General features: G+C 33.6%; 4 protein-coding genes and 1 non-coding gene across 6 annotated transcripts; 2 read left to right on the top strand and 3 right to left on the bottom strand.

The window, feature by feature from the left end:
- Positions 1 to 658: 658 nt before the first annotated feature.
- Positions 659 to 4,281, bottom strand: LOC109798096 (ubiquitin C-terminal hydrolase 12). Of its 2 annotated transcripts, XM_029271230.2 has the most exons (7): positions 4,202 to 4,281; positions 3,832 to 3,946; positions 3,416 to 3,585; positions 1,949 to 2,104; positions 1,825 to 1,867; positions 1,194 to 1,357; positions 659 to 946 (listed from the first exon to the last, which is right to left on the bottom strand). In XM_029271230.2, the coding sequence occupies exons 1-7, from the start codon at positions 4,248 to 4,250 to the stop codon at positions 786 to 788; spliced, it is 858 nt and encodes a 285-aa protein (XP_029127063.1). In that variant the 5' UTR covers positions 4,251 to 4,281; the 3' UTR covers positions 659 to 785. The 2 variants fall into 2 exon arrangements, with proteins under 2 accessions (XP_029127063.1, XP_020213895.1); XM_020358306.3 differs by having other exon boundaries at positions 1,825 to 2,104.
- A 1,565-nt stretch (positions 4,282 to 5,846) lies between these two features.
- LOC109796674 (autophagy-related protein 18a) lies at positions 5,847 to 9,245 on the top strand. Its single transcript, XM_020356421.3, has 4 exons — positions 5,847 to 6,795; positions 7,464 to 7,677; positions 8,187 to 8,313; positions 8,781 to 9,245. The coding sequence occupies exons 1-4, from the start codon at positions 5,962 to 5,964 to the stop codon at positions 8,875 to 8,877; spliced, it is 1,272 nt and encodes a 423-aa protein (XP_020212010.1). The 5' UTR covers positions 5,847 to 5,961; the 3' UTR covers positions 8,878 to 9,245.
- Positions 9,246 to 9,605: 360 nt separating this feature from the next.
- LOC109797269 (pentatricopeptide repeat-containing protein At5g43790) lies at positions 9,606 to 11,709 on the bottom strand. The gene has a single exon (XM_020357251.3). It carries the CDS (start codon positions 11,452 to 11,454, stop codon positions 10,060 to 10,062), a length of 1,395 nt encoding a protein of 464 aa, XP_020212840.1. The 5' UTR covers positions 11,455 to 11,709; the 3' UTR covers positions 9,606 to 10,059.
- A 1,082-nt stretch (positions 11,710 to 12,791) lies between these two features.
- TRNAG-CCC (transfer RNA glycine (anticodon CCC)) lies at positions 12,792 to 12,862 on the bottom strand. Its single transcript has one exon. It is a non-coding gene; the product is annotated as a tRNA-Gly (tRNA).
- An 87-nt stretch (positions 12,863 to 12,949) lies between these two features.
- ATCOAE (dephospho-CoA kinase family) lies at positions 12,950 to 17,171 on the top strand. Its single transcript, XM_020357767.3, has 3 exons — positions 12,950 to 13,198; positions 16,327 to 16,472; positions 16,556 to 17,171. The coding sequence occupies exons 1-3, from the start codon at positions 13,091 to 13,093 to the stop codon at positions 17,010 to 17,012; spliced, it is 711 nt and encodes a 236-aa protein (XP_020213356.1). The 5' UTR covers positions 12,950 to 13,090; the 3' UTR covers positions 17,013 to 17,171.
- Positions 17,172 to 19,227: the final 2,056 nt, after the last annotated feature.

The raw sequence follows: 19,227 nt of genomic DNA, 5'->3' as shown, positions 1-19,227 counted from the left end.
TTTTTTAAACATAAAATCATATTATTTCGAGTTTTTGTGTTATTCGATTATTTAGGAAATTAAAAAGTCAAAACGATAAAGATGATTTCTTTCTCAATTCATGTTATTTTATGAGTTTTTTTTATTTAAAATCCTATGAGAATGATTCCTATCCTTTTTACTTTTTTTTCCCAGTATTATATTATGGTTAGGGTTTAAGAGTTAGGGTTTAGGATTTAGGGTTTAAGGTTTAGGGGATGGGAGAAGGTGCACTTACTCTGATTCTTAAATCTCTCTTAAAAATTCAAGCATCACTCATCACACATGCTTTGTCAAAGTGTGATTAGTCAAGGGTGCATGAATTAAAATAAAACACACCAAAAAATTTATATTAATTTATGAGGACGGTCATTAATATGAAAGGTGATAGACATTAAAAAAAATGATAAATCATATAAAGTTATACTTATTGAACTATTTTGACTGATAAAAAGATAGGTAAAATTTGATTTTAAAAGTGTCATGAAATATAATCACTAAGACATCAAATTTAAAAGTTATTATAAAAGGATTTAGGATTTAGCAATAATGTCAAACTGACTCTTTGACATTGTTGATCAAATCATTTCAAAGTTGGGAACTTGATCCGGATTCATTTATATCTTTTATGCATGTTAAATTGAGTAAATATAATTTGTTGCATCTTAGATATTTTACTGTCATGAACTGCAAGGGTTGTTGATCTTCCGATTTCATGGACAGAGGAAGTTAGAGTAGGAAATGACAGTATTTATATTATAAACATATTAATCAATGCCAGGCGTCATTAAGCCAAGAATAATAAATTCGGCTTCAAAGATGCAAGTATCGTCCACCAAAAAGCCACTATTGGGATCTTTAAGTTTAGCCAAGGCCACAAGCTGTCTGGAACCCCACGTACAACTCGAGCTACCAAACTTACGACAAACTACAAAAGGAACCACGTCAAGTTAAAATCATGTCAGTTTATAGTATAAATGCTATTAACACTCTTTCTAACACTTATTATTATTATTGAAATGTGTTATTAGCATTTAAAAAGAACACATTTGTGTGCAATGAAAAAATTTATTAAGACTATAGTATTTAATGATCTAGAACTCTCTAAAATATATCCCGAACAGAATTAAAGTGTTCTTAGAGTTGAGATTGTAATCAAGGTAAAATGGTCTCACATCTTGTTTGAGCATGATTCGCACCAATTTGTTCTTTTGTGCGCAAAGTGCAATCCACAACGAGTTTAGTGTTAGGGGGCAAACTTGAGACTTCCAATGTTAAAAACAGCGAGACACTGTTGCCTTTTCCCTCAGCGTGTCCATTAGGGTATAAAAGGAGCTTCCTGAAGAAAAAAATAAATAAATAAATAAAAATAAAAATAAAAATTTCCGAAGAATATATAAAGAGATTTATGCTCCCGCTTAAGAACATCACAACAATAAATATTTAAATTCTACATCTAAAATATACCGTGTATAAAGTTTTACCTCTAAAAGTTAAACATTAATTTGGTCTCAAGCTTGCGATAAACATTAATCTACTTTTTAAATACATATTTAGATATCAAGTTAGTTTTAATTTATGATTATTTTAGTTTATAAAAAATACATATATTATTCTAAAATATATATGAAGAACCATTTTTTTTCATGTATCATCTTAAATATAATTTGCCTAATTAGTACTTGTGCGGTATACTTATTTTAAAGAAATAATCAATTTATTATTAATCTATACTAAAGAATTAATCATTCAATTCAATCAACAATCAAATTGAACAATAAGAAAGTTAAAAGCATTTGTATATACCATTTATAGTTTCCACCGACAAATGATTCAGACTCGTACTCGTCTAAATTTGCGAAGGAAAATCTGTTAAGCTTCCAGCTATGGGAACAAGTGATAGGTCCATGAAACATTGACAAACAATCACCTTTATCCATGGTCTTAACAACAAAAACCTCAACTCCAAACACACAGGTATCGTCCATCAAGTATCCATTTGAAGGGTCATTAAAAGTGTCTATGTCAACGAATTTTGCGATACCCCACTCAGTTTTCAGCACATGGAAACGCCTTACATTTGTATCTGCATGTAGTTCAACTCACTAACATGTAAGTTAAGGTAAAACAAAATATCATACAGTATTTTACACCAACTAATGATAAAGTTAATGTATATATATAAATAAATAAAAATAACCCTCCGACATCTTTAAAGTATTATAACGGTCGCTAAAATAAAATCCTCATATTATAGAATATGAGTTTCAGTCTAACTACTGCTAAGCAACTTTTATTTTCTGATAACAATGCATCACTCTCAAACCACAATGCTTCAATATTTGGTTTCAAACTTAAATATGAAAATCGTTCTTGGCCATAGTATATACATCTATCTCTCTGTAGTAGACATGATACAACTATATCTCCACCTTTGTCTAATCTTCAATAGTATATCTTTGAGAATCCAAGATGCTTTCAAGTTATTCTGATATTTAATCCTCACAATTCATAGTAGAGATAACACTTTATTACCTATCTATGATGTTGTCATCCCAAAATTCTTTGAATTTTTAATAACTTGGAGATAAAATTCTTTCATTACTTTTGTATAAGGATGGTTGTCTAAAGCTCTATAACATTCATCAATATTCCCAGATTTAAAGTTATGCGTTATTCCTATTACATTTTTTTATACCCCATTTGAAGGCATAAATGATAATAAAGTCTTAATTGAATGAACTGGTGCAATTATTTTTAACACAACAAGAGAATTTCCTGATGCAACACTTGTAATTAATTTTTGAGAAGTGCAAATATTATAAGTGAATTTTATTCATTTCAAATATATCTTTTTATATACGTATACTAATATTTTTATAGAGTGCACTTTGAATATTTTGTTAAAAAATATTATTTAATGATTTTTTCATAAAATGCACTTTGAATGTAGCTTGTTATTTTTTTTCCTAAACAAATAAATATCAACATACATTTTTTTGGAACTGTTGATGAATGTCATAGAGCTATTGACAATCATCCTTAAACACAAGTAAAGAAGAAATTAATCTTATCACCAAGCTAATGAAAAGCCAAAGATTTTTGGGATGACAACATCACTGGTTAAAAAACTGTACCTCTGGTTTGAATATTGTGAGGGTCGGATATCAAAACTTGAAGACATCTTGGATTCTCAAGGATGTACTGTCGAAGTTCAGACAAAGATTAATAGATGTATATGTATATATATGCTACAGAGAGATGTATATACCATGAAAAAAAAAATATTTCTACTGATTGCAACCTAAATGTAATAACAAAAAATTTCAACAATCTTGCTAGCTAGTTATTGGTGTATAATGTTGTCAAGTTTAAAATTACTGCACTCCAACTATACCTTGAGTTATAACATACTCATCGTCAATAAAATTATATGCAGAAAAATTTACAACAGCATTGACCTCCCAATCAACGGGTAACGAACTTGAGTCAATGAGCACCAAATAAATAGAAACATGACCTTGACCACCCCCTTTTGTGTTACCAGTTGGGTAAATAGAAAGGCTCCTGCAGGTACATCCATTGAGCATCAGATTCATAATATACAAAAGATGGAAAAACATAAATCGAGCAAAGTCCCAACGCAAATATCATGTTTGTTGACAATGTAGTTGAAGGTGGTAATTAACTTATAATGTTGGATTTTTATGTGAGCAAAGGTAAAGGAATCATTGAAGGAAAAAAGTGTAAACATAATAGTTTTTAGTTTTCAAATTTTGAGATACATTATGTTTAAAACATATATATACATACCATTTATAACCCCCTGCTTCAAATTCCTCGGAGGCACACTTCTGTATTGAGGCCTTGGATAGCCATGAGAAAGACATGATTTTGAATGAGTAGTGACTTGGTGGAGCTTTTCTTCCTAAGAGATATAACCCAAAAAAGAATTGAGAAAAATTTGGGAATGGAAGAAAGATGTATACATGTAATTTTTCTATCAAACTGTTATCGTTATTTTTTATATTAAAAAACAATTAAAATAATTTAAATATTTATCAGACATGGCAAAAAAGTATTAAATTATTATATTTTAAAATGACATATATTTATTCTTTTATTTTTGAAAAAAATAGTAAAACCAACATACGCTAAGGAGGTGGGAGAAGAAAAGTGACACCTTTCATGCTTTTGACATGAAATAATGGATCAGCAGTTTTGATCTCCATGATTGATGCAAGCAATAAGGCAAACCAATAGTAATGACCAAGGAAGCTTATATATGGATTTTGGAGTTTCTTAAAGATTCTAAGTTTCGTGTGCAAGTTTTGCACTAGTTAATTTCATATATTTTCTTAAATGTAGCAACAAGGAAATGATTGTTACAAGTTATGCCTTGGGTGATGCTTACATGTTAATTTATCTTTCGATGCACTCTAAAATGAATCGATCACCTTAACCAAATACACAATCACACACAATCCTTACCTTGTACCAAAAATGGTGAACAAATTATATTGAACCTCGACCATCATAAATTGAATTTCAAAAACTTTATGTCCATAGTTGAGATTTACTCTCATTCTTCTAAACAAATTACTAATGATTAACTTCAATGGTAGATTGAAAGAATGAAATGTTTATGCGCTTTTAATAATTTTTTACATTTCATATAATTATATATTTGTAGATATGTATATAAATATTTTTAAAAATAATATTATCATAGTTATGAATATTGACTTATATTCAAATAATTTTATATTCGCACATGTTTTCATGTAATTTTAGTTTACATAATAATTTTAAAATGTCATATTTATAAATATACTTTTATTTGTATATTATATATATATACACATAATTTCAATAAAAATATTACTAAAAAAATATTTTATATTGTAACACATTTATTAATTTTTCTTTTAAAAACCTGTTTCCATTGTAAAAATAAATTGACTAACATTAGTTATAAAAAAATAATCCGTGGATATCTAAATTTATATATTACAATAAAAAATAATGAATACAGGAAAAATTATCACCGATTATGAATAACCTATAGAATTTCTTGAGGAGCGTTAGTGCTTCCACTAATTAAATAATATATGGTTGTGTAAAATATTTGGAGAAAAAATATTGTCACTTATCACTAATAAAAAATATTTACAATTTATATTAAAAAAAATATGTTTTGTTCAAAAACTACCGAGGTGTATCGAGTGAAAAGAAAAAGTTTTAAATGAGTTAATTTATCATGCTGGATTTCAAAAAAATAAATAAATAAATAAATCACTAGATCAATTATATAAAGCATGTTTGGGAAAACTTTTTTTTTTTAATTGTGTACAATTTTTTTTCTTCCATGAAAAATAAATTGTTTTTAAGAAACTATAAATATTATATTTAAAGTTTTTATTATATTTTTTTATTTATAAAAAATATATAAATATTTATAAAATTTACAAATACTCATTAAATAAATAACTACTTAGAAAAAATAAATTTTTATCTATCTTATTACATGTTACGACAGACTCATTGTTATTTGTGCCCTCACAAGTATATATCAGATAAAGGACTGCGAGTAAGATTTACAGGAAAATTTTAAAAGTATAACCATCCTAATAACATCATGTCGTTGTAGTATAGTGGTGAGTATTCCCGCTTGTCACGCGGGTGACCCGGTTCGATCCCCGGCAACGGCGTTTTTATTTTTATTTTAATTTTAAATTTATTATTATTACCTTTCAGTTTTTGAATTTGCGTGTTCCGAAACTAAAGCGCATCTTAACAAACTAGTAAAAATTATCCAACACTATTTATTTGTTTACTAAAACTAAAAGACACAGTGAGTGATACTTCTTGCGTGCTTAGCGGGAGAGTGAAGCTCAGAATATTTTCATTTCTTCCAAATTCATCAATCTCCTTCATCCTCCAATGGCCACCCTTTCCGAATGCACTTCCCCTCCTTGGCCAAACCCTAACCCTAATCCCACTCCCAACTCAAACCCAAACCCTAATTTCATCCCCGACCAATCCCAAACCCTCGACTTCGACTCCCTCATGCCTCCGCAACCCGAATCGCTTCCGCCCCACCACTCCCCCGCCGCTGCCTCGCCGGAACCCTCCCCGACGCCGCCTCCGTCGCTCCTCCACCTCTCCTTCAACCAGGACCAGGCCTGCTTCGCCGCGGCCGCCGACAACGGCTTCCGCATCTACGACTGCAACCCCTTCCGCGAGCTCTTCCGCCGCGAGTTCGACGACGGTGGAATCGGTCAAGTGGAGATGCTCTTCCGCTGCAACATTCTGGCCCTCGTCGGTGGGGGGTCCCACCCGCAGTACCCTCCCAACAAAGTCATGATCTGGGACGACCACCTGGGTCGCTGCATCGGCGAGCTTTCTTTCCGCGCCGCCGTGCGCGGCGTCAGGCTCCGCAGCGACAGGATTGTCGTTGTCGTGGAGCAGAAGATATTCGTGTACAACTTGGTGGACCTCAAACTGGTGCACCAGATTGAGACCTTTCTCAACCCTAAGGGGCTCTGCGCGGTTTCCCACTTGTCGGATTCTTTGGTTCTTGCGTGCCCGGGTTTGCACAAGGGTCAGATTCGCGTAGAGCACTACGCGCAGAAGAAGACCAAGTTCATTTCGGCGCATGATTCCAGAATCGCTTGCTTCGCCCTCACTCTTGATGGGCAGTTAATCGCCACCGCCAGCACCAAGGGCACGCTGATTCGGATTTTCGATACCGATCAAGGCACGCTTCTTCAAGAAGTAAGTCTTGTTTCGTGTTTCTCTTTTCTTGACGCCTATTATCTTTAATTTCTATCTTTTTGCTTGAATTGCTGATTGGTGGTGAATTAAGTTTATGTTCTTGGGCGTTGTTGTTGAATTGCATGATCTGTGGTTGAATAGTGTACTGTCTTTGAAATTGAAGCCCTAGCTAAGTTATGTACTAAATAGGACAGGTCACAGGAAAATGAAAATATCCCTTTTTCCTATGTTGACCGGTTTGGTGATTTATGATGCAGATTTGGACTGGTAATATGTTACTGTTTCAGCCCTTTCTATTAATGGATTTTCTATGGAATATAGCAAACTAATCACTGCTGGATGTTTGCTATTGGATCCACTTGAGAAAATCCTACTATACGAAATTACTTTTTTTGTTAGATATGATGTATTCAGGGTGTAATGTTTCTGTTGGTTACCGGTAGTGTAAAAAATATTTTACATAGTCAACCAATCAGAAATCACATTATGTATGACTTGTAAGATGGTTATTGTAAAAGTTAACAAAATTATTAGGTGGATTGTGAATTTGTTGATTTTGTAAAACTATTTTACACTGTGAGTGTATCACCATTAAACTTTTGTAGTTTATTGTGTTACCATTTCAAACATTTTGGTTCTCGTGTTAATTTATTTTGTGTCATATTTAGGTGAGAAGGGGTGCGAATGCAGCAGAGATCTATAGTTTGGCATTCTCTTCTACTGCTCAGTGGCTGGCAGTCTCAAGTGACAAGGGTACTGTTCATGTATTCAGTCTCAAGGTTAATTCTAGCATCCCTCAGAATGAAAAGTCACAAAATTCATCCAATTCTGATGCTGCCGTTACCCCATCAAACTCATCTCGCTCCTTCATTAAATTTAAAGGTATACTGTGAGTATTTTTCTTTCCATTTTCTAGCTTACATGCTGTAGTATTGAAATTGTTAATTTCTAACCAAAATCCTTTTTACCATTTTGTAGCCTATTCTTTTTGTCATTCCCGTGTTGAAGTTTGAATGCTAAATTATTAATGGAGGATTATTTTTAATAAGATTTAAATGGATGATCAAACATTATAATACTAAACTAATGGTTTGGACTAAATTTTGGATTAGTGTGAGATGTTAGAATTTGAAGTGACTTGGTTGTGTATGCAAAGTACTGTGGCCTTTGGGTGAGGTTGATTTTATTTATGTAATGCTTGAAAACTGATCTATTAAGTCAGGCTTCTTAATTCAGAATAAATACAGATTGGATGCTGACCGTCTATGGAGTGATTTATGGTTTCTGACTGTTTATTTAATTTAATTATTTTTTCATTTCAAAAATATTTTGTCAGTTAGGAAAAGAAATGATGCTCAATTTCCGTTTCCGTTGATACTTTGTGCTTGCAGGAGTGCTGCCCAAGTATTTCAATTCTGAGTGGTCAGTTGCTCAGTTTCATTTACAAGAGGGCACTCAGTACACAGTTGCATTTGGTCAACAAAAGAATACAGTCATAATTCTTGGCATGGATGGAAGGTATGATTTGAGGAAATGACAAAATACTGTTTCTCTAAGCTGTTATTGATGGCTATTCTGTTTATCTTGGACGCCAGATTCTATTGTAATATGTAAAACAGGTCAATAATGTTTTTTTATTATCACTCTGCTCTTTGAATTTTCACCGATTAGGCGTTTTGAAGAATGACTTTGTCTTGAACTAGAGAATTCTTAGTTTGCTACTCATCTCATACTTTTTATTCTTAAGATAAGATGAAAGCTACCAAATTCAACTTGATGATTAAATCGAGAAGATAGCTGAAAGCACTTTTTTCCCCGTTATATTTTTATTCACATGTGTTGCATTGGTTTCATGGCTCTTTTGACAAATCATTTACCATATATCTATGCACTTTATATTTTTTTTGGTATGCTTATATCCCAAAAGAAGGTGGACCCTTGTGTTATATGATGTCAATGAATTGCTATTGATTTGTTTTATGCAGCTTCTATCGATGCCAATTTGATCCAGCACAAGGAGGGGAGATGACTAAGCTGGAATATCATAACATTTTAGAACCGGAACCAGAAACAGCCTTGTGAGAGAAGAGATGAAATTCTGTAGCGCTTGGCGTTTCAGCTCTAGTTAGGGTTATCCTACAGCAATATGCAGTAATGATAAATAGACGGAGGTTCTAAAGTAACACTGACCCCATTATTACTACCTCAGGGTCGTCCTCGTTACTTTGTAATATTTGTAATTGTATAGTTTTCTAATTATTTTTTTTGATAATAATACTTAGAGCTATGGTAAAACTTGCAATCTCTTACCTTTTAATCTTGCTTGTGTTATTATCGTATGATTATGAGAGCTATGACATTGTATATATCTTTACAAAATACATTCTAACGATGAAACATGAAAGTATTAAACTTGGATATACATTTGACATTTGGATGTGGTTGCAACATTTCTCATTTGTGATTATGATCAGCTTAATATATATATATATATATATATATATATATATATATATATAAATTTAATAGGAAATCCATAAAATTTTTGCAGGGATATGATATTTACACCAATTGAACAAAGGAGAAAATCCAAATTCCCAGGAAAAATTAGAAGGAATAATAAGGAATGGCATGATGAAATGTGCAATATCCCAGTCAACGAGCAGAATATCCCAGTCCAAATAGTGCAAAGTCAAGAGCTGCAATGAAACATTAGCTCAATGCCTTGTATTTTTAAAAGACAAAGCAGAAAGTGCACATATCAGTTGGTTTGTAAGTCCATCAAGTAATGCATACGGTTATCTCACAACTGTCAAATGTGTTGCATTTACTATTTACTATTACTATCAGTATCAGGGTAGTATTACAGTCACATATTGTTGCCCGAAATGACAAAGGATTAAATAATGACGAACTAAATTCTGGCTCAACCATCAATGGCTGGCAATTTTCAAGAAGCTCAACAGCTATAGACCCTCGACAGGAACGGTGACCTATATATGCCCACTTTCCATGTGAATGATAATAAAGTCAAGCAACAAGAAGCTTTTGTTTTGACACAATTATGGTTAGTTACTTGTAGTACCATCCGTGAATATCGGCAATACAATATGGGCATCCTGAATCACTGACAATCAAGAAATATCCGTTGTAGCACGCGAGGCCCGATCAGAAGCAATAGCTAACTTGGTGTTCATTATGTCTCTCTCTCTATGAACACCAATTGAGAGGAAGTGACTAGTATTCCATCTTAAGTAGCATGTACTATGCGAAAAGTTCACTAACATGACTCTGATGTTCTACCTCCACGGAACTACACCCCAAGTCCTTAGTGAGGTGTCTATCCTTGATCACCCCTCTTACTTTCTCAACATCGCTCCATCTCCCCATGGCCGCATACAAATTTGACAAATGGACATAATAGGCAGTGTTCTCAGGCTCCATTTGAAGGAGCTTTGTAGCCGCCAGCAGGCCCAACTCCAAGGCACCCTGCGACTTACAAGCAGCCAACAAAGATCCCCACATAGTTTTGGTTGGCTCAAAAGGCATACTCCCCATGAATTCAACAGCCTCTTTCAAATGGCCAGAACGCGCCAACACATCAACCATACAAGCATAGTGCTTGACATTAGGAAGAAACCCATAGCTCCCATCAAGCAACAAACGAAAAACCTCTCTACCCTGGTCCACCAAACCCGCGTGACTACACGCAGATAACACCGCCAACAAAGTCACTTCATCAGGCCTAACCCCGTCACTCTCCATTCTCTTAAACCACCAAATGGCCTCGTGTCCACTCTTGGCCAGAGCCAAGCCTTTAATAACCGCATTCCAAGTAAACACATTCTTATCCTTCATCCTCCAAAACACACCCAACCCCTCCTCCACTCTCCCACACTTGACATACATGTCAATCAACGCCGTCCCCAACACCACATCCACTTCCCACCCGTCCCTCTTGACGGCACCGTGTATCCACTCCCCCATTTCGATGTTACCAGAGTGAGCACAGGCGTCCAACGCGTTTATCATGGTCACCCTATTAGGCGCGAAACCCGCGTACTGCATTTGTTGGAAGACGAGAAGGGAACGAGTATGGTCCCCAACGTTGTTGTAGGCGGCGATGAGGACGGTCCAGGATACGACGTCGTTGTGGGGCATTTCGTCGAACAGGCGACGGCAGAGGGAGACGTGGCGGGAGGAGGCGTAGAGGTGGAGGAGGGAGTTGTGGACGAAGAGGTCGCGGTGGTGGCCGAGGGTGAGGACGTGGGTGTGGAGGCATTGGGCGTGGGTGACGTGGCGGGTGTGGGAGAGGGAGTTGAAGAGGGGAGGGAAGGTGAAGTTGTTGGGGAGGAGGCAGCTTCGGCGCATGTGGGAGTATATTAAGAGAGGGGTTAGGGTTTGGCATTGGGATAAGGCTTTGATGAGGGTGTTGAAGATGAAAATGTGGGGGGTCGGTGGGAGGGTGGTGAAGAGGAGAAGGGCGGAGCTGAGAAGGCCGTGGGATTGGCACGCGCCGATGAAGCGGTGGCCGATTCTCGTGTTGCAGTGGAGGCCGTGGCGGATCAGTTGCGCTTCAATCTGCCGGAGCTGAATCGAACTACGGCATTTCTCCAGCACAAGAACCGCAACGCTCTCCGTCAAACCACAACTCGCCATACCTTACGTTATACGGGAATCAAACACCATTATCCATCTTCTAATATATTCCATTCTTCTTTCTAAACATCACACCTCCTCATTTGTTTGAATGATTTTGCTATGTCTCTATTCAATATTCTCAATTTTGATTCATAACTTAACACAACATATAATTTTTTATGTTGTCATGTTTTAATACAACATATAATTAAAAAGATAATTATATAATCTTTGACTAAATAGAGGATTTGAAGACTGAAGAGACAAATCATTATTAGATTAAATTAAATAGTAGTTGCAACATATATAAAACAAGTGCTAGTGAATTAATGTGTGAGTGAGGGCCGAGGGCCGAGGGCCGAGGGGTGGTAAAATCTTTATAAACGAAAATAATTTTGTTCGTTTTTGAGTGATTAAATATTTTTTAAGTCTTTATTTATTTTATTAAATTTAATAATGATTAGTAATTATTAAAATATTTTCATCCAAAATTTTCCTTTTATTTTGATATATTTATTTATTTTAGTTATTTTTAATAGAAATTTATTTTATTATAATATTTATATAAAAAAAATATGCTTAGGAGGAAATTATTTTTATCCAAATTTATCGTAGAAAATTATTGGAGGGAATTTATTTTTCAATTCAACTAAGTCTTATTTATTTTTATAATTTTAAATATATGGTGAAAGAAACAATTTTTAACATAAACATATTAATGTATTATTTATATCAAATCAAAAGCATTGCATCAAAAACAAGTTCAGAAATAGGTAGTATTTAAGTAAAAAAAAAAAACATAAAATTTAAATTTAATTATTAATAATTATATGATTTTAAGCTAAAGAATTATGAACAACTTTTTTAATCACTTCAATAACATCCGTATCAATAACATTGTGTGAATTCAATGATTATATTTTTTTTTTTGCCTCTATGCAAAACTATTAATAACATCGATCTTTATGCATTTTTTTCATCTATTTCATGCTGAAAATTTTAAACATTAATAAATTTTTTAGGCTAAATTATTCATTTGATTTCTTTATTTATTTATTTTTATTTTTATTTTATCCCATTATTATTAAATAAGATAAATTAATCTCAAATTTATTTAATTTATGTCAATGTTTAATTTAATCTTTAATTTTTTTTAATAATTTAATCATCAAATAATTTGATATTGTCATTAAATATATATAACAATATTTGTCAGATATATGTATTTAATAAAGATAATGTTAAAAAATACACATCAAATTCGTTTTCGTTATTATATTTATCCATTGATCCTGAAAAAATAATATACAAAATAACAAATCCATTATTATAGCCTTGGAATTAAGTGAAAAGAATGCGCATCCGGGGAATCGAACCCCGGTCAGTACCGTGGGAGGGTACTATGATACCACTACACCAGATGCGCTTGTTTGAAGCGTGACCACACGCAAAATAGATATTGTAGTGTAGGCACAAGACTTGCCACCTACCGCAGAAACACACTCAAGAGTCAAGACTTGCCACCTAACACAGAAACAAAGAGCGAGAGTCAGTTATTATATGTTCGCAATTGAGTGTGTAGTAAGTAGTACTTGTAAGAACTAAGAAGTGAGGCGAAAGTGTGAAGCTCAACAACCGAAATCAAATCGAGGGAATGAGGATCGTTGGACTCACGGGTGGAATAGCGTCAGGGAAGAGCACCGTGTCGAATCACTTCAAATCGCACGGCGTTCCCGTTGTCGACGCCGACATTGTTGCTCGCGTAAGTTCCTTCTCTCTCATTTCTCAATTCCGCTTAAACTATCTCAAAATTTAAGTAGGGATTTATCAGACGAAATTTAAACTTTTAGAAATTCGTATTGAAATTTTAATTGACCAAAAATATGAGATTTCAATTTCCGCCTGAAACCGGAGAATTCGTGTAAGTTTCCCGCTCGCTCACGCTGCTCTTGTCCTTGTTCAGTCGCTCTCTTCCTCTCCCGTTCTCTCCTCGGTTAGTTTCTCTTTGATTTGTTTCTGCGTTGTCGTTTTTTTTTCTTCCTTAATCTAGAGTTTTGTTTATGTGTTTTTTTATGGTTTATCTCTGATTTGTCTCTGCACTTCTTCTCGTCTCTGATTTATTCTCTAATCTAGGGTTTTTGTGTTTTTCTTGTTCATTTGTTTGGTATGTGCATACAATTGTGAGTTTGCTGAGTTTCTCTGAAAGGAAATTTTATACATATTATTTTCTTTATTGTAAGATAATGATTAGGAGCTTAAAAGGAAATTATTCATGATTTTAATTAGGAACAAAGGATCGAGCGTTTCACAAAATTTAACACCTAATACTGAGTCCAAATCACAAAAGAAATTCAAAGCAACTTGATTTTACCAATAGTTTCTTAGCGACAGGTTGAAAGTTGAGTGCCATGATTTTAGTTAGTTGCACTGTTGTTGGTGATAATTTGTTTGTGTTTGAGGGTACAAATGGGATCAAACTGCTGAAGGATTTGTACATACTAGACACTAGTTAGTTATTATTCTAATGATTTTATTGTGGGAAGGGGAATGTTATTGGCCTAATTTTTACACATTATAATATATATCTCCGAAATATGAATTTTGGATGTACACTCTATAATGCACAGTAATTGTTTCAATTGATGGTACTCATTGTTGATAAACTATTTTTACTTCAAATACATGAATTCCATGTCTATTCTGCTAGGACTTATTCACATAAGCTTTTATGCTAGTTATCTCTTGATCTTGCTGTGATGGTTGTGACTTGGGAGGGGTTCAGTTTATATTTTTGAATGTTGTTGCTTAGTAGTAGCAAGGAAATATGGTGATAAGGGTTCACGGATTACTTGAATAATCCAACCGAAGACAACTCCATCAAATCACTAAGTCAGAAAATTATGGTGATAAGCTATGATGCACTGATACGATACGGGTATCGGATACAACACGTATCCGATACGGCGATACGATTATTTTAAAATATATAGGATACGATACTTGTAAGATACGTGCCATCATATATATCAATATTCATATAATATAATAATTGTGTACTTGTAATAAACATTAAATATATAATTATTATTTTGCAAATCCAAATTAAAAACATATTTATTGTACATTACTAAAAATAAATAAATTATAAATCATTTCATCATAAATTACTTTTTATTATTTACAAATAGAAATAACATTACCAATTTCATTCCTTTTTTAAAATTATCTATATAGAAGATAATTTTCATTTACAGTTCATCAAGGACCAATATTTCTATGTTTCTATATTAAACATGTTTATATATCTTATTTAATTGTAATGGATATTTCATAATTTTTCAAAAATTTGAATACTTTATCAATACGTATCACCAATAAGTATTGGTGAAGTATCTGAGAGTATCGGAATTCAATAAAAATTTTATAATATTTTTAAAGGCTAGGATATTTCATTGACACGTATCCAAGAGTATTGGATACGGATACGTGAAGCAAATTGAAGTATCGGTGCTTCATAGGTGATAAGAGATCCGGAAACTGGAACATGGAACACTAAGTCAGTAGTGCCAATAGATAAGTATGATGTTTATAATGTTAGTGGTCCAAATGCTAATTTGTTGTTGGCCAGTCACCAATTTGCCAGTGTTTAGAAGGATTCAAGCAAAAATCACTAGAGTTGGAATGCAAAGAATTGGACACAAGGATTTGTGCCTAGTGACAAATATGGTTTTGTAATATTTAATGTGAAAATGTCTGATACTGCAAATGTTGTTATGAGGGCTTCAGTTTGTATTATTTAATGTCTTGCTTAGTGGTAGCAAGGAATTATGGTGATAAGGGGTTCAGTTTATATTTAACTGTGCTGTAAGTAAACAGGGAAGTGGGGAGGTGTTACTCAAATCTTTTTCTTGAACATAGATCATTACTCAATAAGGTTGCCTCTGAATTTGGAATGCAGTACTAGTATGATATCAAATTTATTTGATTACATATTAGGTTGGTGTAAATGTATGATAATATGATATGAACAAGATGCCTTCGTTAAAAAATTAAAATCAATCAAAAAGATAGATTTTAGATTTTTGTAGTAGTAGAATGTTGAATGTTCTGTTTTAAGATGTTAACCATTTAAGTAACATGATTAGTTTTTTGTTTGCATTCCAAGCAAAAAATGGTGGCAGCTCATAATTTTTGTTGCTTTCTTTTTTTACAGGAGATGGAGAAGGATTAAGTCAGAAGAACCTTTGATACATTTGGCTCTAGCATCATTTCAGTACTACAAGGCAACAACCTGTGATGTGCTGCGACTAGTTAGTGGCAATCACCACTTGAATAATTGGATATATACTTGCAAATAATTTACTGCTAGCAATTTTTTGATCTGTTTTAGAATTGAATTGACTGGCAAATTAAGCTCAATTGCAATCCATTTATTTAGATATAATATTTTGTATTATTTTTTTTTCTGGGCTAATTTTAGAGTATCTTGATTTATGTAACCTTAAGATCGATAATAAGAGTTTTTATATATTAGTAAAATTAGTCACCAATAATTGTATTATTTTTTATGTTAAATAAAATAAAAAATAATTATTTTATTTTGAATAAAAGATTTTATAATTATTATATTATTAAAATTTGAAGTTTTAAAAATAAAGAATTTATTTATTTAATCAAAAAATAAGAAATTTTAGAAATGAAGAAATCTAATTGATTTATCCTAATTCAAAAATTTGAAAATGAAAGATTTTAATTTCCTTATCCAAACACGAGGAATTTAAGAATGAAGAAATTTCAATTGAAGCAGTTGAACTTCTTAAAATTTAAAATCTTCCAAAATTTTAAAATCCTCTATTCAAACACGACCACACTAATTAATGCAATTTGCAGCAAGTCTTAACAAAAGGAAGTGCTGGATGGAAGAAAGTCGTCGCTGCTTTCGGAGATGAAATCCTCCTCGACAATGGAGAAGTCAACAGAATCAGGCTCGGCCAAATCGTCTTCTCTGACCCTGACAAGCGTCAATTTCTCAATCGGTATTCTCAATTTTCCAATAACTCCATAGCATTTGCATTCTAACGAATCACTCTATTGAGTTTCGGTTACGGTGTCGTTTTAGGTTGCTTGCTCCTTACATATCGCGGGGAATGTTTTGGGAGGTTTTGAAGCTGTGGATGAAGGGTTATAAGGTCATTGTTCTTGACGTGCCTTTGTTGTTTGAGGCAAAGATGGATAGGTTCACGAAGCCTGTTATTGTGGTGTGGGTTGATCCCGAGACGCAGATTCGGCGGCTCTTGGTGAGAGACAGATCCAGTGAGGAGGATGCGCGAAATAGGGTTAATGCTCAGATGCCGTTGGATGTTAAGAAGGGTAAAGCTGATATAGTTATAGATAACACTGGTTCCTTGGATGACTTGACTCAACAGTTTCAGAAAGTTCTTGTTGAGGTCACTAGGCCATTGACATGGACTGAGTTTTGGCTTTCCAGGCAGGGAGTCTTCACTATTATCGCTTCTGTTACCTCTGGTGTTGTTTTGTTTGTGAAGGCATTTAGTAATCATGTCCACACTTCATAAATAGACACTTGTGTTCTACTCATTTGTTGATGTATTATTGATATTAATAAATTTTATTTCCTCTAAGGCCTGAATTCATGAGTTCATGAGTTCATTTATGTATCACTCTTTTAAAAATGCTGCTGTTCAAAGATGAATAAATTTTACTTTGCAACTCCATATTTTAAAATGACTGCTTGATAAGAAGCATGATATTTCTTATCATGTCTCACATTCTTTCTTTTTTATTGTTGTCAGTGGTTGGAAAATTACTTTAGCTGATTGGTTGTTAAATGCTTCTGAACATATATAGTGAGATGAGTTGTATCATCGTGTATATCCCTAACGATTAGCCTATTATCATGTATATAAGATAATCATGTAGGATATCTTGCTAGCTTCTGAAGAGTATGGTTTGGTTACCATACGGTTGGTTCGAAATAGAGATGGAGACTTGTTTGTGTTCTGCCTCTTTCAAGAGGTTCTGCTTCTGTTTAGTGGCCTTGAGAAGGGCATTTGGCATGCTTCTATCATTTGTTCTTTTTATCAATTTTTTCTTGTAGGATGAATATGGATAGACTTAGAAGTTTAAGACTAATTCCTATCGGTTGTCCTCTTCTCATTTTGGAGGTTTATTATTTTGTCAATCTGTAAATGTGTAAAGTTGTAACTTCTGGAGAGAGGAAGTTGTGGATTTTGCATTACTGCAATCATGCTCTACCAGTGGGTACTGCACTTTCTCCTTTTGTCCAATCTCCAATCTCTCTTTGCAGAAAGGAAAGTTAAAGAGAGTTAGACCAGAGTGAGCATTTCTTCTTAATACAAGGACATGCTCTTTCTGTTCCTGCAACTTTTTTATGTCTTTATTTTATTTTTTCCTGATATGAATCTTGACTTACATGCTGGTTGTCTGGTACAATGTCGGGATTAGCGGTAGAATAAGATTCTTTACTCATTTTGTTGTTGATAGAGACCAACTGACCAAGCAGAAAACATAAAAGGAGGGATGTACAGCAAGAATTTTTTTAAGTGGCAGGCAATTTACTGCAAATGGATCGTCAACTTTGAGGTGTAAAAGTACGCTTGTCGCGTAAAATACATTTTGCTGTTAGCCAAGTGAATGACAAATCATCTCAAACTCTTGATTGCATTACATATCTCTTTTTTACCCCCTAAAGAGATGCAGTGGGCGTGTAAATAAACATTATAGCTTCAAGTTAGAGATGGTGCAAGCTAGTTGCTGCCTTCATGCAGAATCTGACAGGTATTTTGGCATTATGATCAATTGATCATTAGCATATTCCTTGGTGATCATACTACTGCTAAACTAGCGCTATTACTTGTGCATTGCATGGGATTTGTTTTAATATAAACACGAAAGTGTTATAAATTTTCATATAAACTTCAATTTTAATTACTTAGATGTAGAAAGTTATAAATAGATACTTTATTGATTATTTAGATTTGGTTAGAATAGGAATATTGAATAAATCGTTGATCATGCCTCTATTTTATAGGTAGAATGCTAGAATCTTATATTAAAAGGGATAAGCGTACAAATCCTTACATATGTGTTAACGTGTGCCTCAGATGTAGCTCAGCATATTCTAATAAGTTGCTGATCTTTTTAAGTTTAACTAGTTTCCTGTTCAGAAATGGCTTTAGGGGACAACTTAGATTGTAGTCATAGAATAATTTTAAAGTTTTACGAAGTTTATTGCAAGGATCTATGTCAAGATTGTCGGGCATTTCACATGCGTAGCTCAGCAACTAATTACCAGAGCTATCGATAGGGATGTACGAGTCATTAGTTATTGATTACCTAGCCTAAGACACTTCTTCCTCAAAGGATTAGCTCATTATGAATATATGCTGTTTCCTACTTGCTTGATGGTTTTCTGTTTGTACTTTATGTGGGTATACGGCAGCATCATATTCGAGTCATCGCTCCGCATTGCACTTATTAGTTGTTTGATGCCAACTTAATAATGTTCTGTGCCTGTGGTTGCAGGCTTGAACAACCGAGGCAAAATCCAGATATAGCTACAATTTAGCTGGCCAATAGTGGTTAGATTTTATGCTCTGATTGGTCAGACGCTAGATAAAACAAAGTCAGTCTGGGAAGTCCAAACAAGGTGAAGATAAGAGAAGAATGGATTAAATTTGAAAGCGTCTTTCAAGATTATAGAAACTTAATGTCATGACACTTTCATTTTGAGTCTTACCAAGTATATTT

Source organism: Cajanus cajan, chromosome 6 (assembly GCF_000230855.2).
Source record: "Cajanus cajan strain Asha chromosome 6, NIPB_CcT2T_4, whole genome shotgun sequence".
NCBI classification, from domain to species: Eukaryota; Viridiplantae; Streptophyta; class Magnoliopsida; order Fabales; family Fabaceae; genus Cajanus; species Cajanus cajan.
This window is presented reverse-complemented; position numbering and strand designations above follow the sequence as displayed.

Excerpts from the sequence above, each read along its gene's own strand:
- LOC109798096 (XM_020358306.3), bottom strand. The coding sequence starts at position 4,250 with ATGGAGATCAAAACTGCTGATCCATTATTTCATGTCAAAAGCATGAAA. Across the intron at positions 1,358-1,824 it reads GTCGGTGGAAACTATAAATG|GAAGCTCCTTTTATACCCTA; the intron begins GTATATACAAAT and ends TTTTTTCTTCAG. Across the intron at positions 947-1,193 it reads GAATCATGCTCAAACAAGAT|TTTGTCGTAAGTTTGGTAGC; the intron begins GTGAGACCATTT and ends TTCCTTTTGTAG.
- LOC109796674 (XM_020356421.3), top strand. The coding sequence starts at position 5,962 with ATGGCCACCCTTTCCGAATGCACTTCCCCTCCTTGGCCAAACCCTAAC. Across the intron at positions 7,678-8,186 it reads CTCCTTCATTAAATTTAAAG|GAGTGCTGCCCAAGTATTTC; the intron begins GTATACTGTGAG and ends TTGTGCTTGCAG. Across the intron at positions 8,314-8,780 it reads ATTCTTGGCATGGATGGAAG|CTTCTATCGATGCCAATTTG; the intron begins GTATGATTTGAG and ends TGTTTTATGCAG.
- LOC109797269 (XM_020357251.3), bottom strand. The coding sequence starts at position 11,454 with ATGGCGAGTTGTGGTTTGACGGAGAGCGTTGCGGTTCTTGTGCTGGAG.
- ATCOAE (XM_020357767.3), top strand. The coding sequence starts at position 13,091 with ATGAGGATCGTTGGACTCACGGGTGGAATAGCGTCAGGGAAGAGCACC. Across the intron at positions 13,199-16,326 it reads ACGCCGACATTGTTGCTCGC|CAAGTCTTAACAAAAGGAAG; the intron begins GTAAGTTCCTTC and ends TGCAATTTGCAG. Across the intron at positions 16,473-16,555 it reads AAGCGTCAATTTCTCAATCG|GTTGCTTGCTCCTTACATAT; the intron begins GTATTCTCAATT and ends GTGTCGTTTTAG.